Source organism: Geotrypetes seraphini, chromosome 15 (genome assembly GCF_902459505.1).
Source record: "Geotrypetes seraphini chromosome 15, aGeoSer1.1, whole genome shotgun sequence".
In the NCBI taxonomy this organism is placed as follows: domain Eukaryota; kingdom Metazoa; phylum Chordata; class Amphibia; order Gymnophiona; family Dermophiidae; genus Geotrypetes; species Geotrypetes seraphini.
Window position 1 is genome coordinate 1,683,644 of NC_047098.1, and position 17,148 is coordinate 1,700,791.

At 45.7% G+C, this 17,148-nt stretch overlaps 1 protein-coding gene across 10 annotated transcripts in view; it reads right to left on the reverse strand.

Moving 5' to 3' along the window:
- The window catches only part of UBR4 (ubiquitin protein ligase E3 component n-recognin 4), a 283,469-nt gene that overhangs the window by 188,337 nt on the left and 77,984 nt on the right, over positions 1-17,148 (reverse strand). For all 10 annotated transcript variants that reach the window (XM_033921741.1, XM_033921740.1, XM_033921739.1 and 7 more), the window contains 4 exons: positions 12,651-12,749; positions 9,366-9,466; positions 3,141-3,339; positions 826-1,014 (listed from right to left, as the gene is read on the reverse strand). In XM_033921741.1, coding sequence (XP_033777632.1) covers positions 826-1,014; positions 3,141-3,339; positions 9,366-9,466; positions 12,651-12,749 — 588 coding nt within the window. The remainder of the gene's footprint in view (positions 1-825; positions 1,015-3,140; positions 3,340-9,365; positions 9,467-12,650; positions 12,750-17,148) is intronic.

The following is a 17,148-nucleotide window of genomic DNA, read 5'->3' on the forward strand; positions in this document are numbered from 1 at the left end:
GTTCTATGGCCATTGTTCATTTGTGCTGAGCCGTTATCAGTGCTGTATGACATATGCAAGGCACCCTGAAAAGCCTTAAAACATTTATAACAAGCAACAATCCCTGCAGGATGAAGGGGGTGTAGGAAATGTAGGAGCCTGGTACCAAGAGCAAGTTATGGGAACCAGGCACAGCTGGGGTGCTGAAAGGTCACCCTTGCCAACTTTCTGCATAAGACTATCTTCAAGGTCGCTATCCAGAAGATGTACAGCATTGTAAAACCACAAATCAGCATCTGCAAGGTGATAAGGATCTCAGAGCTGGAGGAAGAAAGTTCACGAAGAATTCTCTGTTTCTGCTCAGGCCCCTCTCCTGAGGGGGGGAGTGAGAGAGAGGCGTGGACTGGGAGGGATAGTTAGGTATACATTTTTGTACCAATAGGGAGGTACATGACCAGAGTTCGATAATGTGCTTTTTGGAACAGAGAGAGAATTTCTCTATATAACAATCCACGCATCACAGGTAAAACCAGAGAGATTCACTTGCTTATGTCAGCGGGGATGTGCTAGCCCCCTGCTAGGCATATCAGTGTAAGTTCTACTCTCCATTGCATATTCTGAACTGACAATATAATATTTCTTTCTGCTATGTCTTTGCTGCTGTAATTTTGTAAGTCTTTATACTAACAATAAAAATATTGTCTGTTTTGGAAAATACAATGCCCTCACCTACTCTGCAATATAAATTCAATTACTATGAGTGAGTAAATAAATATTAAAACCCAACTACTCTGAAAATTCCCAGGATGTTATATCAGACCAGTAGCCTTTGAAATATGTTCTCACCATCTTCCTAGCCAGTCCAAAGCAGCTCTGTGCAGTTGGAGGTGTCCAGCTCCCTGTCCTGCACCAGCTAATGTTGCCATGACAGCCATGAGTTCTGGGAAGCCCGTTCCATCGCCATTCGCCAGCATCTCTGTAGCCATTGGGATCAGTGTACTCAGCAAGACGGTGCATACACCTTCTCCAACTTGACTGATTAGCACAAAACATTTGAGGAAGATAAACAAGTTAGCCCACATGGACCCTATGGTTTAGGTTAGTCTTCTCTTGATTAAAATAAAATGCTTAAGATGGTGCGTCTCAAACTTTCTGTGCCCATGACCCCTAGATGCTTCTGAGATCACAATCCTAAATGCAGGCTTTGCCACCCTATTTGGGGTTATGACCAATAGTTTGGGAAGTCCTGGCTTAAACACAAGCTTCAACCTAAAGGAAATGCATTAATTTTGCCACACTGGTTCAACTTTTCAGTCATCATTTTAACATCCATTTGATGTCTTTTAATATCAAAGAGCTTCACTTATTGAAGTATGTCCAATATTGATGCTCCCCTGATTCCTGTTCTCTGCCACCCTTCCCAGCAGTGTGAGCCCGTGGTTTTAAAGCGGGGCTGCACTTCAGGGAAGGGCGGCAGAGAGCAGGAGAGTCCAAAATTGCCCATCCTGATTGGCCATAAAGGGACTTCCTTAGACTCCTCCCCCTAAGGAAGTCCCTGATTGGCTGAGGCAACCCAGGCCCCTCCCAAGGCACCTCAACCAATCAGGGCCTTAGGCCCCTCCCCATGCATCAGATAATTTTTTAGTATAAATCATGTTTTATTGGCACATCATCAGTAAATACACAATACAACACGACCATACAACAAGGTCGCGAACATCAAATGTACCATCAAACACATTTTCACCCCAACCAAAGAATCCCCCCAATCCCCACCCACTCCAAATCCCAAACCCCCACCCCAACCCAAACCCACACCATGAGACCCAATCCATACCCAAAAACCCCCCAGCAAGAAAGGATTATGCTGAGCAAGCTGTTTGCTTATGCCGCTCAGCACAGATCAAACAAAACAAGAGAACCAATTCCCATCCTCCCACCCACAATGTGTAATCCCACCCTACCCCCTGAACTCCACATACGTCCAACCACTCATACCCACCATTCACACTCTTCCAAACATCCACCCACCAACCCGGGGAAAACAGCTGAGAGCATAAGGTATCAACAACAGAGTGAATTCAAGACCAGACTTCTGGCCCTAGGGGAAAGCGAGGAAATGTAGGGGTCCCAGGTCTGCAGGAAAATCTTCGACCGCCGGACAGATAATCGAGCATGGCGCTGCTCCAAGAGCATCAAATTATGAAAACGATTCCTCCAAGCCCAGTAAGCAGGCGCTATGTCTTGCGTCCAAACGCTAAGAATGATCTTCTTTCCTATAACAGCACCCTTCCGGATCAGCAACCGATGTCTCCGAGCAGGCACTCGCAAAGATTCATATCTATCCAAAAGCAAGCCTACCGGAGACATCGGAATAGCGTGACCAACCAGCCGCTCCAAAAAGCGGAGTATGGCTCTCCAAAAGACTTTCACTCGAGGGCATCCCCAAAATGCATGAAAAAAGGAGTTGCAACCCAGTGTACACTTAGGGCAGATTGGAGAAGAAATGCCCCCAACCTTGTGGACCCGCTCTTGGGAAAAATACGCTCTATACACCACTCGAAATTGGCATTCCCTCAGTTCTGCACTAATAGAAATAGAAGAGATACGACCAATAAGGGAAGGAAAGTTCAAGGACTCACCAGGTATGCCCAGATCTCTACCCCAGCGGTTCTCCAGAGCCGTATAAGACTTCTGAGGAGTAAGCCGCCGCAAAGCCCCATGCAACGCAGACACCGTCAAGCCACAAGCATAAAATTGGGCAAAAAATAGACGAAATTGGTTACCCAATCGAAACCGTAAGCCCGGGCGCGCCAAGGATCCCACATAATGATGAATTTGCCGGTACGCAAACAGACCTCCCACACCCAAAGAATGAAGCATGGGAAAATCTCCCCAAGGTCTCATCGCCCCTTCCTCATCCAATAAATGCTCAAGAAGAAGAAACCCCTCTCCAGTCCATCGCACAAAGACCGAGTTATCACAGCCAGGCAGAAACTGCGGATTCCCCCGTATAGACAACTGATCCGAAACTTGATGGTCCCCCCCCAGTAACCCTACCAATGCCTTCCAAGAAAAACGCCACGACCTAAGGATGAAACTAGATCGGAACGCGGGAGGCAAGAGGCGTCAGATAATTTTTTAAACAAATACTACATTACCTGTTTTCCCGCACAATGTAAGTTGTAAGCAGCTGTAACAACTGTCTGTTCTCTTGGACAATTTCCACCTGATCAGAATCCTTGGGAGGAGATATAGTCATCCGGGTGAGCCAGGCCTGAAGGCGTGAAGGTTCCACACAAGCCAGCTGGGCCAAAGAGCCACAGAGGCGCAGTAAGCTTGGATTGGGGCTCTTTTCAGCTAAATTAAAAGAAAATATTTTGAATCAATTTGTTGAACAGTGTTAGAAACATTTAGCAAAGTTGCTTACCAGTAGCAAATGTTAGAAGGACAGCAAGCAAATATTCTCACAAAGTGGGCATCATCCACATAGCCCTGGTAAGGACAGTCAACAAGTGCACTGTCACTTTAAAAGCTTGAAGACCGCCCACACTGCGAGTGCCTTCTCACCTGTTGACAGCTTGCAGGACCACCAATTCAGTTAAATAAAAAAAAGAGCAAAGTCAACCAGGGGTGGTGTGAGGGTTGTGAGAATATCTGCCTGCTGTCCTCAGATAACATATGCTACAGCTAAGTAACTTTGCTTTTTCCAAGGAAAAGAAGGCAGTATATTCTCACATGTGGGACTCCCTAGCTGCCAGGATCGTGGCCTTGAAAAGAGGGTTATTGAGAACAACCATGAGCCAGGCAAAACCAACAGGATTGGAGGGAAGTTGGCTTCTAAATGGAGAATAGAGTTTGGAGAACAATCTGGCCGAACTGACTATCTTTCTCCAAATGTGAAGGTATGGATAGAGGACCAGGTGGCTGCTTTACAAAATGTCCTCAATAGGAGTTTAATGTAGATGAACTACTGAAGTGGTCATTGCTCGAACTTTATGAGCAGTGATATGCCCTGGAAGTGTCAGCAAAAGGAGATACAGTCTATAAATAACATAGTAACATAGTAACATAGTAGATGACGGCAGATAAAGACCCAAATGGTCCATCCAGTCTACCCAACCTGATTCAATTTAAATTTTTTTTTTTTTTCTTCTTAGCTATTTCTGGGCGAGAATCCAAAGCTTTACCCGGTACTGTGCTTGAGTTCCAACTGCCGAAATCTCTGTTAAGACTTACTCCAGCCCATCTACACCCTCCCAGCCATTGAAGCCCTCCCCTGCCCATCCTCCTCCAAACGGCCATACACAGACACAGACCGTACAAGTCTGCCCAGTAACTGGCCTAGTTCAATCTTTAATATTATTTTCTGATTCTAAATCTTCTGTGTTCATCTCACGCTTCTTTGAACTCAGTCACAGTTTTACTCTCCACCACCTCTCTCGGGAGCGCATTCCAGGCATCCACCACCCTCTCCGTAAAGTAGAATTTCCTAACATTGCCCCTGAATCTACCACCCCTCAACCTCAAATTATGTCCTCTGGTTTTACCATTTTCCTTTCTCTGGAAAAGATTTTGTTCTACGTTAATACCCTTTAAGTATTTGAACGTCTGAATCATATCTCCCCTGTCTCTCCTTTCCTCTAGGGTATACATATTCAGGGCTTCCAGTCTCTCCTCATACGTCTTCTGGCGCAAGCCTCCTATCATTTTCGTCGCCCTCCTCTGGACCGCCTCAAGTCTTCTTACATCTTTCGCCAGATACGGTCTCCAAAACTGAACACAATATTCCAAGTGGGGCCTCACCAATGACCTGTACAGGGGCATCAACACCTTCTTCCTTCTACTGACTACGCCTCTCTTTATACAGCCCAGAATCCTTCTGGCAGCAGCCACTGCCTTGTCACACTGTTTTTTCGCCTTTAGATCTTCGGACACTATCACCCCAAGGTTCCTCTCCCCGTCCGTGCATATCAGCTTCTCTCCTCCCAGCATATACGGTTCCTTCCTATTATTAATCCCCAAATGCATTACTCTGCATTTCTTTGCATTGAATTTTAGTTGCCAGGCATTAGACCATTCCTCTAACTTTTGAAAATCCTTTTTCATATTTTCCACTCCCTGTTCGGTGTCTACTCTGTTACAAATCTTGGTATCATCTGCAAAAAGGCACACTTTTCCTTCTAACCGTTCAGCAATGTCACTTACATACATATTGAACAGGATTGGCCCCAGCACCGAACCCTGAGGGACTCCACTAGTCACTTTTCCTTCCTTCGATCGACTTCCATTAACCACCACCCTCTGGCGTCTGTCCGACAGCCAGTTTCTGACCCAGTTCACCACTTTGGGTCCTAACTTCAGCCCTTCAAGTTTGTTCAACAGCCTCCTATGAGGAACTGTATCAAAGGCTTTGCTGAAATCCAAGTAAATTACATCTAGCATATGTCCTCGATCCAGCTCTCTGGTCACCCAATCAAAAAATTCAATCAGGTTCGTTTGGCACGATTTACCTTTTGTAAAGCCATGTTGCCTCGGATCCTGTAACCCATTAGATTCAAGGAAATACACTATCCTTTCTTTCAGCAACACTTCCATTATTTTTCCAACAACTGAAGTGAGGCTCACCGGCCTGTAGTTTCCTGCTTCATCCCTGTGACCACTTTTATGAATAGGGACCACATCCGCTCTCCTCCAATCCCCAGGAATTACTCCCGTCTCCAGAGATTTGTTGAACAAGTCTTTAATAGGACTCGCCAGAACCTCTCTGAGCTCCCTTAGTATCCTGGGTCCCATCGCTTTGTCCACCTTCAGTTTTTAAAGTTGCTCATAAACACCCTCCTCCGTGAACGGCGCAGAATCTACTCCATTTTCTCGTGTAACTTTGCCAGACAATCTCGGTCCTTCTCCAGGATTTTCTTCTGTGAACACAGAACAGAAGTATTTGTTTAGCACATTTGCTTTCTCCTCATCACTCTCCACATATTTATTCCCAGCATCTTTTAGCCTAGCAATTCCATTTTTTATCTTCCTCCTTTCACTAATATATCTGAAAAAATTTTTATCTCCCTTTTTTACATTTTTAGCCATTTGTTCTTCCGCCTGTGCCTTCGCCAAACGTATCTCTCTCTTGGCTTCTTTCAGTTTCACCCTGTAGTCCTTTCTGCTCTCCTCTTCTTGGGTTTTTTTATATTTCATGAACGCCAACTCTTTCGCCTTTATTTTCTCAGCCACTAGGTTGGAGAACCATATCGGCTTCCTTTTTCTCTTGTTTTTATTGATTTTCTTCACATAAAGGTCCGTAGCCATTTTTATCGCTCCTTTCAGCTTAGACCACTGTCTTTCCACTTCTCTTATGTCCTCCCATCCTAACAGCTCTTTCTTCAGGTACTTTCCCATTGCATTGAAGTCCGTACGTTTGAAATCTAGGACTTTAAGTATCGTGCGGCCGCTCTCCACTTTAGCCGTTATATCAAACCAAACCGTTTGATGATCGCTACTACCCAGGTGAGCACCCACTCGAACATTAGAGATACTATCTCCATTTGTGAGGACCAGATCCAATATTGCTTTTTCCCTTGTGGGTTCCGTCACCATTTGTCTGAGTAGAGCCTCTTGAAAGGCATCCACAATCTCCCTACTTCTTTCCGATTCCGCAGACGGAACAGTTGAGTAGATGTTCTATGAGGCTTGGTATAATCCAGTTTATGAGCCAGAGCATGTTTACAGTCTAATGTATGAAGTGCAGCTTCCCTAGGATAAGAACGAGGTTCTGGAAAGAAGACAGGAAGAACTACAGATTGATTTATATGAAATTCTGAGACAACCTTCGGGAGAAAGTTTGGATGAATATGAAGAACAACTTTGTCGTGGTAGAAAGTTGTATAAGGTGGATCTGATATTAGTGCTTGAAGCTCACTAACTCTGCATGCAGATGGGATTACGATAAGAAATATCACTTTCCAAGTGAGATACTTAAGAGATGAGGTTAATAGTGATTCAAAAGGAGGCTTTATCAGATGAGAAAGTACTACTATTATTTATCATTTCTATAGCATTGAAAGGTGTACATAGCGCTGTACAAATAGACGGTCCCTACTCAGAAGATCAAGATCCCAAGGCACTGGAGAAGACTTGAGGGGTAGCTTGATATTTAAGTCCTTCCATGAATCTAGATACCAGATAACACAGAGACAAAGATTTTTTGTCTATTGATGCATGAAAAGAACTAATAGCACCGAGGTGAACTCTCACTGAAGATGTCTTAAGGCCAGAGTTGGAGAGTTGCAGGAGATATTCAAAGACAAATTACACCAACCTGAGAAATGAGTCCACTTAAAGCGATAGCAGCGCTGGGTGGACAGCCTTCTGGAAGCTTTGATGATATTTAAAACCGATGCCGAAAATGTAGAGGCATCTAATGTTTGGGAGAGAGATACCACGCTGAGAGTGCTAATGAATGGAGATTGGGGCCCTCATTCTGAGTCAGTAAGTTTGGAAAGATTGGTGGTGTGATGGGTTCCCTGCTGGAGAGAAGAAGCCGAGGCCAGTGGCAGCGCAGAGCTTTTCTATGAAGTTAAACGCAGTGGGCCAGTGAGCAGACGGGGGGGAGGAGTAAATACCGGCAAGTCACTTCATCCCTCCATTGCCTTAAGTACCACAGTTACATTGTGAGCCTGCAGCAACAGATAGGGAAAATACTTACTAGTACATGATTACTAGTCAATGTATTATAACTTCTTTGGATGAATCTCTTCATGAAAAGGCAGTAAATAAACACAGCAACTGCTTGGGAACTCATATCAGCCATTCTGAGTAGCGAGATTGCACAGGGCAGGAAGAATGCTCTTGCCCTGGCTCACCAGCAGGGCTTAAGGTAGGCCCAGGGGAAGATTTAAATATAAACCAAGACCCCTAATTTGGGGCCTTTTTTTGGCCTAAAAATCTAGGTTTACTGTATTTTTCGCTCCATTAGACGCACCTTATCATAAGACGCACCCTAAATTTAGAGGAGGAAAACAAGAAAAAAAACATTCTGAACCAAATTCTCCCTGACAGGCTGTGCACCCAACCCCACACCCCTTGCCAAGCTCTGTACCCTGTCCCCCCTCCCTGCCAGGCTCTGTACACTCTCCCCCCTCTGGTGGTCTAGTGGTAGGCTGGGACAGGGCAGGCCGGGACAAGATAGGCAGGCCTAGTGGCTGGCAGGCAGGCAGGGACAGGGCAGGTAGATAGGCAGGGAGGCAGACCTCCACCCCTCCCAGGCAGGCGACAGGCAGGCTCTGGCCTCCTCCCTCCTCCTCCCCGTCCGTCCGTCCCCCCCCCCCCACCGCATTCCTTTTTTTTTGTTGTTTATTAACTTCTGTTCGCGGCTAAGGCTGGATGGGGAAAAAAAGTGCATCTAATGGAGCAAAAAATATGGTATATTCGAGTATATACAGTAATTGTTTGAAGCTTAACAGGGCAAAGACTCAGATTCTTCTATTGTCTGTCTGCAACTGATATTCCTAGACATATTATTATTTTAGTGTGTATGTTTGACTGTAACCTGCCTAAAACATAGGATATAAATTTGAACATACGTAAAAATAAAATATGTAAAAAACCAGGGGCTCCTTTTACAAAGCCGCGCTAGCGGGTTTAATGCATGTGACTTTTCATCACGCGCTGGCCAAAAAACTATCGCCTGCTCAAGAGGAGACGGTAGCGGCTAGCGTGCACTATCACACGCGTTAAACCGCTAGTGCGGCTTTATAAAAGGAGCCCTGTGTTACTGTTCTAACCCTTTTTTCTAAAGGGAGCAATTCTATAAAGGCTAATCTTAGTAACTCATGCCAATTCTGCAACATTTAATCAGGGCTTGTTTTACCTTTTACAACATGGGGAATGCGACTCCTGTTGGTTCATGAGAACAAAATTTAGCCCATTTCCTGCCAAAATACCTGAGGATCCAATGGGCTCCACCCAATTTTTCTACTAAATGCAGATTTTACTTGTTTTAAGGCTTCTGGAATTCAAAAGAAAGGGATCAGACCAGGCAATCAGGGCCCAGCTGACATGATCTATAAAAAAATCCAAAGCACGATCAAAAGTACAAGGAAGGGGTGTTTTTCTGTTTATATAACATCTGGTTTTATTGATTTTGTATCAAGGGTGTTTTAGCCAGATTCATTAAATCCGTGGGGCCTTTCAACTCCTCAGGGGAATTGTTCTGACCTCTGTCTATACTTAACGCATTGTGTGCTTGCTTAAAATGATTCAGAATACAACTGAAGCAATGAACCAGAAATATGTAATTCAGCAAATTTTTCTAAATCAGGATTAAAAGCAACCTAGAGCTATGGCACATCAAGAAGAAATGCAATATGAAAAAAATGGTGACTCACTCAGCTGGAAGAGCTTGGTGAAAAACTTCAGCACTCGGTTGCAGAACTTGGCAGAAAGATTCTCATTGGCTGTTGCTATCATAATCTGGACCAGTTCTCCACTGCAAGAAGAAAATGAATCACAATCAGGTATTTGATAGACCATCGACTCATTTGGAAGCATTCATTGTCATCTGGAATGGTTTTGATATAGAACCTAAGTAAACACAGTTTTTTAAATGATTTCATTTAAGAAACAAAGTTGCCCACCTATATGAATAAGCAATTGCCCTCCTTAGTTATTCACAATAAAAGGTAGGGGAGGGTCTTTGAGGTGGGCAGACTGGATGGGCCGTGGCCCTTATCTGCCGTCTATTTCTATGTTTCTATGACTGACCACATTTAATTGATAATTACATTCAGTTGATTGAATACACCCAGTCCTGTTGAACCTAAACCTCACTAGATACTGAACCTTTTTCTAAAAGAATGAAAGGAAATTCCAAAAGGGATGAGAAAACAATTTGTGGAAAGGGTTAAAAAGCCATTTTTTAAGTTCCAGGACTCCAGTGAACCACACAGCAAGCAAATGGAGAAGACTTGGAATGCTGGTGAATGTTCCACTCGTGGCAGCCTTCCAAAATTATTCCAAGTGCCGACTAACAACTAATCCAGGAAATTACAAAACAGCCTCCCTAGCCTCATGACTCCACAATAAAACTGACTGGACAAAAATGGGATTCATGAGTACTGATGCTCATCTCACATTTGCAAACACACACCTGGATGATGCCCAAGAGTTCTGGGATAAGTCAAAAGTCCCTTAAATACAGTATTCCACAGTCAGATGACATGCAGATTAGAGAATGACACGGGGAGCGATCCCCGCAGGGAGCTGCGACGTGGCTGCGGTTTGGCTGCGGGTTATGGAGACTCCAAAGCCAAATCGCCGCAGACACGGGGACAAAAGTTTTCACCACCCGCAAAAACGGTGAAAAGATTTGTCCCCGCAGGCCAATGTACCCCCTTCTAGGAACCGCAATTTACCTGTGTTTCACCGTGCTCCTCATTTGTCAGATCAACCCTTCCTGCCAATAGAACCCGCACCCCCCCCCCCCGACGATCGCTGGCAGGAAGGTGCTCAGCCCTTCATGCCGACAGAACCAGCCCTCCCCAACGATCGCGGCAGGAGGGTACCCATCCCCTCCTGCCTACCCCAACAGCCCCCCCGACGATCGCAGCAGGAGGATATCCAACCCCTCCTGCCAGCTCCCCAACAGCCCCCCTATGATCACTGGTAGGAGGGTGCCCAACCCCTCCTGCCGGCACCCCCAACGGCCCCCTATATCGCCAATAGGAGGGTGCCCAACCCCTCCTGCCGGACCCTCCCCCAACAAACCCCGCCATCCCGAAACACCACCCTTAGTCTTACTTTCCAAGTTGGACCGGACAGCTCCTCGCTCGTCTGGCCAGCAGGCCTGCCTCCGTCCAAATGAGGCGGGCCCGCCCCTCCCCTCCCCTGCCTAACCCACAGGATCCTAGGGCCTGATTGGCCCAAGCACCTAAGGCCCCTCCTATAGCGGGAGTGGCTTTAGGTGCCTAGACCAATCAGGCCCTAGGATCCTGTGGGTTGGGCAGGGTAGGGGCGGGCCCGCCTCATTTGGACGGAGGCAAGCCTGCTGGCCATACGTGTGAGGAGCCGTCCGGTCCAACTTGGAAAGTAAGACTAAGGGGGTTCCGGGGTGGGAGGGTTCGTTGGGGGGGGGGGGTCCAGCAGGAGGGGTTGGGTACCCTCCTGCCGGCGATCTTAGGGGAGGCCATTGGGAGGACCGGCAGGAGGGGTTGGGTACCCTTCTGCTGCGATTGTCGGGAGGGCCGTTGGGGGGGGTCTACAGGAGGGGTTGGGTGCCCTCCTGCCGTGATCGCTGGGGGGAGGGGAGACTTGCAGCCGTAGCCGCGGTCACTATGCTAATCACGGCAGGGAGATCTTTGCCGCGATTAGGTACAGCGGCCGCGTCTACTTACCATGTAGGCTAACATTGTAAGCATTTAAAGTACATGTCGTGTTTGTTTTTGCATTGCTAGCCCCAGGGGTGGTGGAAGATTAGTGATTGAAAAACTGTATGAAAAATAACTATTTTAAATTTAGTGATCAAAATGTGTCAGTTTTGAGAATTTATATTAATTAATTTTTTCTCTGCGTGTTTTGTTTTTGTATAGTTATTAACTAATATTTAATTAAGTTTTAAAGTTTTAAAGAATGTTTCCTTTATACGTAAATAAAGAAAAGTATATAAAATCGTACCCGTTTGAGGCTTTTATGTATGCAGCGGTGACGGTGACGGGGCGGTGAATGGGGTTGCAGTGGCGGTGACGGGGCGGTGAATGGGGTGGCAGTGGCGGTGACGGGGCGGTGAAGGGAATGGCGGTGACGGGGCGGTGCAGAGTATGGTGAGACGGGGACGGGGCGGTGACGGGGACCAATTTTTTCACCGTGTCATTCTCTAATGCAGATGCTTGGCTACCTCAGGACTTAGAAAACTTGTCATCATGGAAGGAAACAAATTCTGCACTGTACCAGAAAAATCTAGACAGTTGTCTGGTTATCTGTCTGTCAGCTACTACTACTATTTTCCATAGTGCTACTAGAGGTACACAGTGCTGAAGATCACAAGGAACTGCCGTGGCAATTGAAGCCAGACTGCCAGGAATAAAGCCCTATTTGGATTATGTAGTGGAACAATGATATAAAACATAAAAACAAATCTACATTTGAACAGCTGAGGAAAACCAAAATTAAACAGAGAGGCAGTGCCAATGCCTGGAGAGCCATTCATGTGCAAAAGTATACAAATATGTCCAAATTAAAGCATTTTAGCAAAGAAAAGTGGACTAAGATCCCTCAACAGCAATATGACAAGACTGATATCAAATTACATAAAGCATCTGGTTGCAAATGGCGCAACCATTTATCGAGTTTAAGTAGTCGCTTTTTCATATGGGTGATAAGAGGTGTTGGATAGCTTTGCTCCTTACATTAAAAAAACTGTTGTGTGTTTACTCAGGTTTCTTTTGTCTATTATTACATTTTGTTTAAAGATCAGAACCATTCAGTGTGACATATATGCAATAATAGGGGAAATTAGGAGGGTGAGAAAACTTTTTTATATCACTGTATGTGAAACTTTTCAAAAATTCAGTATTACATAGCATCTCTACATACCACCATATCAAAAGGAACACAAACCCACTTCTACAAACCTTCAATCAAGCGTCACCACGCAGAGCCACCATGGTTTACCTTACCTGTCTGAGAAGAATTCCATGGCTTTACGGGCCTGGCTGCTTTCCAGCTGCTTCTCTAAATACTGTAAACATTCCTCCAGGATAAACTCATCAAGCCCACTGCGAAGAAAATCAAATATAAGACCTTTACAAAACATATCAGCAGTTTCTGATTTAACCACGCCGTGTATCTGTATCAAGTGTTCTATACAGGCAATAGAATGAGTGAGGTCATCCATCTGTGTGGTCACAGAGCATTCTTGCAAAGCTTAGAAAAGTCTAGAAAACTTTACCAGGCATGCAGAGACTTGAAGCCAACTCCAAAATGGACAACAACATCTTGTGGATCATGATCTGTTTGTTATATTTCACTGATCAGAATTACAATTTGAAATCTGTCATCACTTGTGTATCTCAAAATGTGGTGATAAAATGCCCTTATGGATTATTATATCGGACAAACTTCCAGATTATTAAAACTTGCCTGATAAATCATCAACACTGCATAAAAACTAGGAAATTGGAAGAGTCCTTAGTAGTTCATTAGAGACTTTGACATGCTGCATTGCATAGTCTAGAACAGTGGTTCCCAACCCTGTCCTGGAGGACTACCAGGCCAATCGGGTTTTCAGGCTAGCCCTAATGAATATGCATGGAACAGATTTGCATGCCTATCACTTCCATTATATGCAAATCTCTCTCATGCATATTCATTAGGGCTAACCTGAAAACCCGATTGGCCTGGTGGTCCTCCAGGACAGGGTTGGGAACCACTGGTCTAGAACAAGTTGTATTGTCAAGAGCGTCATGGTGATATCTGGGAACAAAAATGGATTTTTCTGTTGAACACTTTAGCCCCGAGTGGTTTAAATACAATGGTGGAGTGGAAGGCTTTCATGTTTAAAAAAAAAAAGTTTTTTACCTTCTGCCTGTTCATTGGATATTGTCGGTTGTGCGTCTGTCATCATGACATTTTGTCACGGCAATGGGGTGTGGTACGGAAACACTAATCAGTGCGGGGTTTTTTTTTACTTTAAAAGTTGGCATTTTGAAGCAGGAAGAGTAACTATGTACTGAACTAGTAAAGTGAGCTTGGGTTTCCAGTCTTCCCCTGAGGCAGCGATTTTTGCATCACGAAATGGGATTCCTGTCAGAATGATGATTTTAGTGTCAGCAGAAAGCGAAGGAGAAATTAGGTTCTTACCTGCTAATTTTCTGTTAGCTTCTCTAGACTGATACAGTTCTTTACTGATGGGTAATATCTCATTGTGACCAGCAGGTGGAGACTGAGACCAAAACTTTGGTTGTACACTTCTCCCTCCGTATCCACGGGGGTAAGGGGCAGAGCTGGCCCGCGAATATTAAAAAACTGCGAATAATATTTGGGCCGGTTCTGCCTAGTCCCCGCTTTCCCCCAGCTATTTTAAGCCCTGTAAGCCCCCCCCCCCTTTAAGCCTTACCTGGTGGTCTAGCGGATTTTCGGGGTAGATCGCTCACAGGAAATGGCTGCTTTGAGCTTCCGTAGTCTCTCGAGCCATTTCCTGTGAGCAATCTGCACGGCGCAGGAGCGTGGTAAGATCGCTCCTGCCCCGAAAACCCGCTAGACCACCAGGTAAGGCTTAAGGGGGGCTTACAGGGCTTAAAATAGCCTGAAAAATTAAAATGGGTTTAAAACCGCGAATAACCGAATATGCGGATGCTGAAACTGCGGATTCGGAGGGGGAAGTGTAGTATATTAGCTGAGGCTCCCCCCTCCTAACCCAGTCTGCCTAATAGCCAAGTAGAACTAAGAAAAAAACTAATTTGTAAACAGTAAGAACACTCCGAATAGGAGAGTAAAACAACAAATACAAAACAACACTGTTGGAAAATGCATTGAACCTGCAGTGAAATGTCCCCACAGCTCACCAGCTATGCCAGCAGAGCCATAGCCGCTGTTCATGTATCTCCCCGGCCCTAGAAAAATACTAGAAAAGCAAAATCTGCACGTGAACAAAAACCGCAGTCAGAAAGAAAGGGTGGGGTACTGTACCCATCTAGAGAAGCTAACAGAAAGAAAATTAGCAGGTAAGAACCTAATTTCTCCTTTCTACTGTTCTTTACTGATGGGACGTACCAAAGCAGTATCCATCCAGGGTGGGCCTCATGAAGAGCCAACACCAGAACACGCTCACCGAACACCGCGTCCCAAAGCGCCTGAAAGGCCACACGGTAGTGGCTGACAAAGGAATGCAGAGAAGACTAAACTGCAGCCTTATAAATATCCACTGGAGGCACAAGAGAAGACGCAGCTCAAGAAACCGCTTGACCCCGAGTGGAATGAGCCTTGAGAAATTCCAGAACAGGCTTTTTCTGAAGAAGATATGCGGAAGCAATAGTTTCCTTAATCCCACGCGCAATGGCAGCCATGGATGCACCATCCCCCTTACAAGGACCTGCTAAGAGGACAAAGAGATGATCCGCTTTGGGAAACTCTTGGGTCCACCGAACATAAGGGTGAAGGACCCAGCAGACATCCAATTTGCGCAACTGCTGCTGCTCCATAGAGCCCTCCCGACTTCCCAACACCAGGAGGACTACAGATTTGTTAACATGAAAAGGCAAAACCACTTTTGGCAGAAAAGAAGGGACAGGCTGCAGTACAACGTGCTTCCGAGAAAACTCCAGGAAGGGATGCCTACAAAAGAAAGCCTGTAGCTTAGAAACGTGTCTCACAGAAGAAAAGGCCACCAAAAAGACTGCTTTAAGAATAAGGTCCTTCAACGAGCAGACACCCAAAAGGTCCAAAGATAGGCGCACCAGCCCAGACAAGACCAGAATAACATCTCAAGAATGGAACAGACGGCCTAAAGGGACTTGAGCAATTTGGCTGCCTGCAAAAAAAAACTAACCACATCGGGAAAGGAAGTCAAACGCTGACCCCGTAATAACCCACGAAAGGCAGACAAGGCCGCAAGATGAACTCGGATAGAAGACCAAACCTGGCCCCTGTACAGGCCATCATGTAAGAACTCCAATAAATTAAGTCAAGGAAGTGCACACAGCACACCACTCTTCAAATAGAGGCCAAACACGCACATAAGCCCGAGAATTGGAAAACCTCCGGGACCCCGAAGAGAGAGAGAGATCACCTCTTTAACTGAATAACCTTTCTTGCCTAGGTGTGCCCGATCACATAACTCCCTCTTACCGGCTCCTGCATTGGTTGCCAATGGAGGCGCGTGTGAGGTTTAAGTTCGGCTGCTTTTGCTTCAAGGTTCTATTCGGTCTAGCCCCCAAATACATAACCGACCTATTCTCCTTTTCAACCAATAGACATAAAAGAAGCTCAAACTTGAATTTTGTTCCCCCCCCCCCCCACGGTTAGAGGATGCACATTCAAAATTCATCACCAAAATCTTCTCTCTTATCAAGCAGTATTATGGGGCAATGATCTGAAACAACTACTTACGCTTGTCAATACATATAGGGAATTTAGGAGACAACTGAAAACATATCTGTTCCTACAGTACATAGGAAACTGATTCGCACAATCTCTCTCTCAATACCAGACCTCTAGAACTGCTAAACAATAGATTTTAACTATGTCAATTCTATTCAATTTGTAACATTTTTTATAGTCATTGTAAACCACATAGAACTTCATGGTCCTGCGGTATATAAACCGTTATTATTATTATTACAAAGCTGTAAGACAAACGGGACCCGGATCGAACATTGGAATGGGGCCCCGAGTCAGAAGGTCAGTTGAGAAAAGTGGTGGCAGTGGATCCGCCACCAAAGCGAAGAAAGACTCTGTCCACTAACGTCCACGGAGGAAACACGTACAAAAGACCTTCCGTCAGCCCAGGCTAAACCAAAGCATGCAGGCCCTCGGCCTGACCATCTCTGTGATGACTGAAGAAGTGGGGCATTTTGGCGTCGACACTTGTGGCCATCAGGTCCATGATGGGCTGACCCCAAGACTGCACTATCAACTGAAAGGCCAAAGGGCTTAGACACCACTCTCCAGGATCTAGCACATAACAACTTAAGAAGTCTGCCTGAACAATCTCCACTCCAGCTATGTGGGATGCTGAAATCGCTTGAAGGTGCGACTCCGCCCAGACCATGAGCAGTCGCCTCCTGTGCCACCAAAGTGCTCCTGGTGCCCCCCTGATGATTGACATAGGCCACCGCCATGGCACTATCCGACAGAACTCTGACTGACTTGCCCATCAAAAAGGACTGGAAGGCTACCAATGTCAGACGGATGGCCCTGGTCTCCAAAACATTGATCGACCAAGAAGCTTCCTCCGTCAACCAGGTGCCTGAGCTGAGTTACCTAGACACTGAGCCCCCCAACCGAGAGCATCCGTGAGCAGCACTGGCCACTGCGGCTGATCCAGACTCGCCCCTTATACAAGATGGGGGGGTCTGAAGCCACCAGCAAAGACTGCCCCGAGCTAAGCACGGAAACGGAACAGGGTGATCCAGACTGTGAGGCGACTACCTCCAAAAAAGAGCATACTGAAGAGGA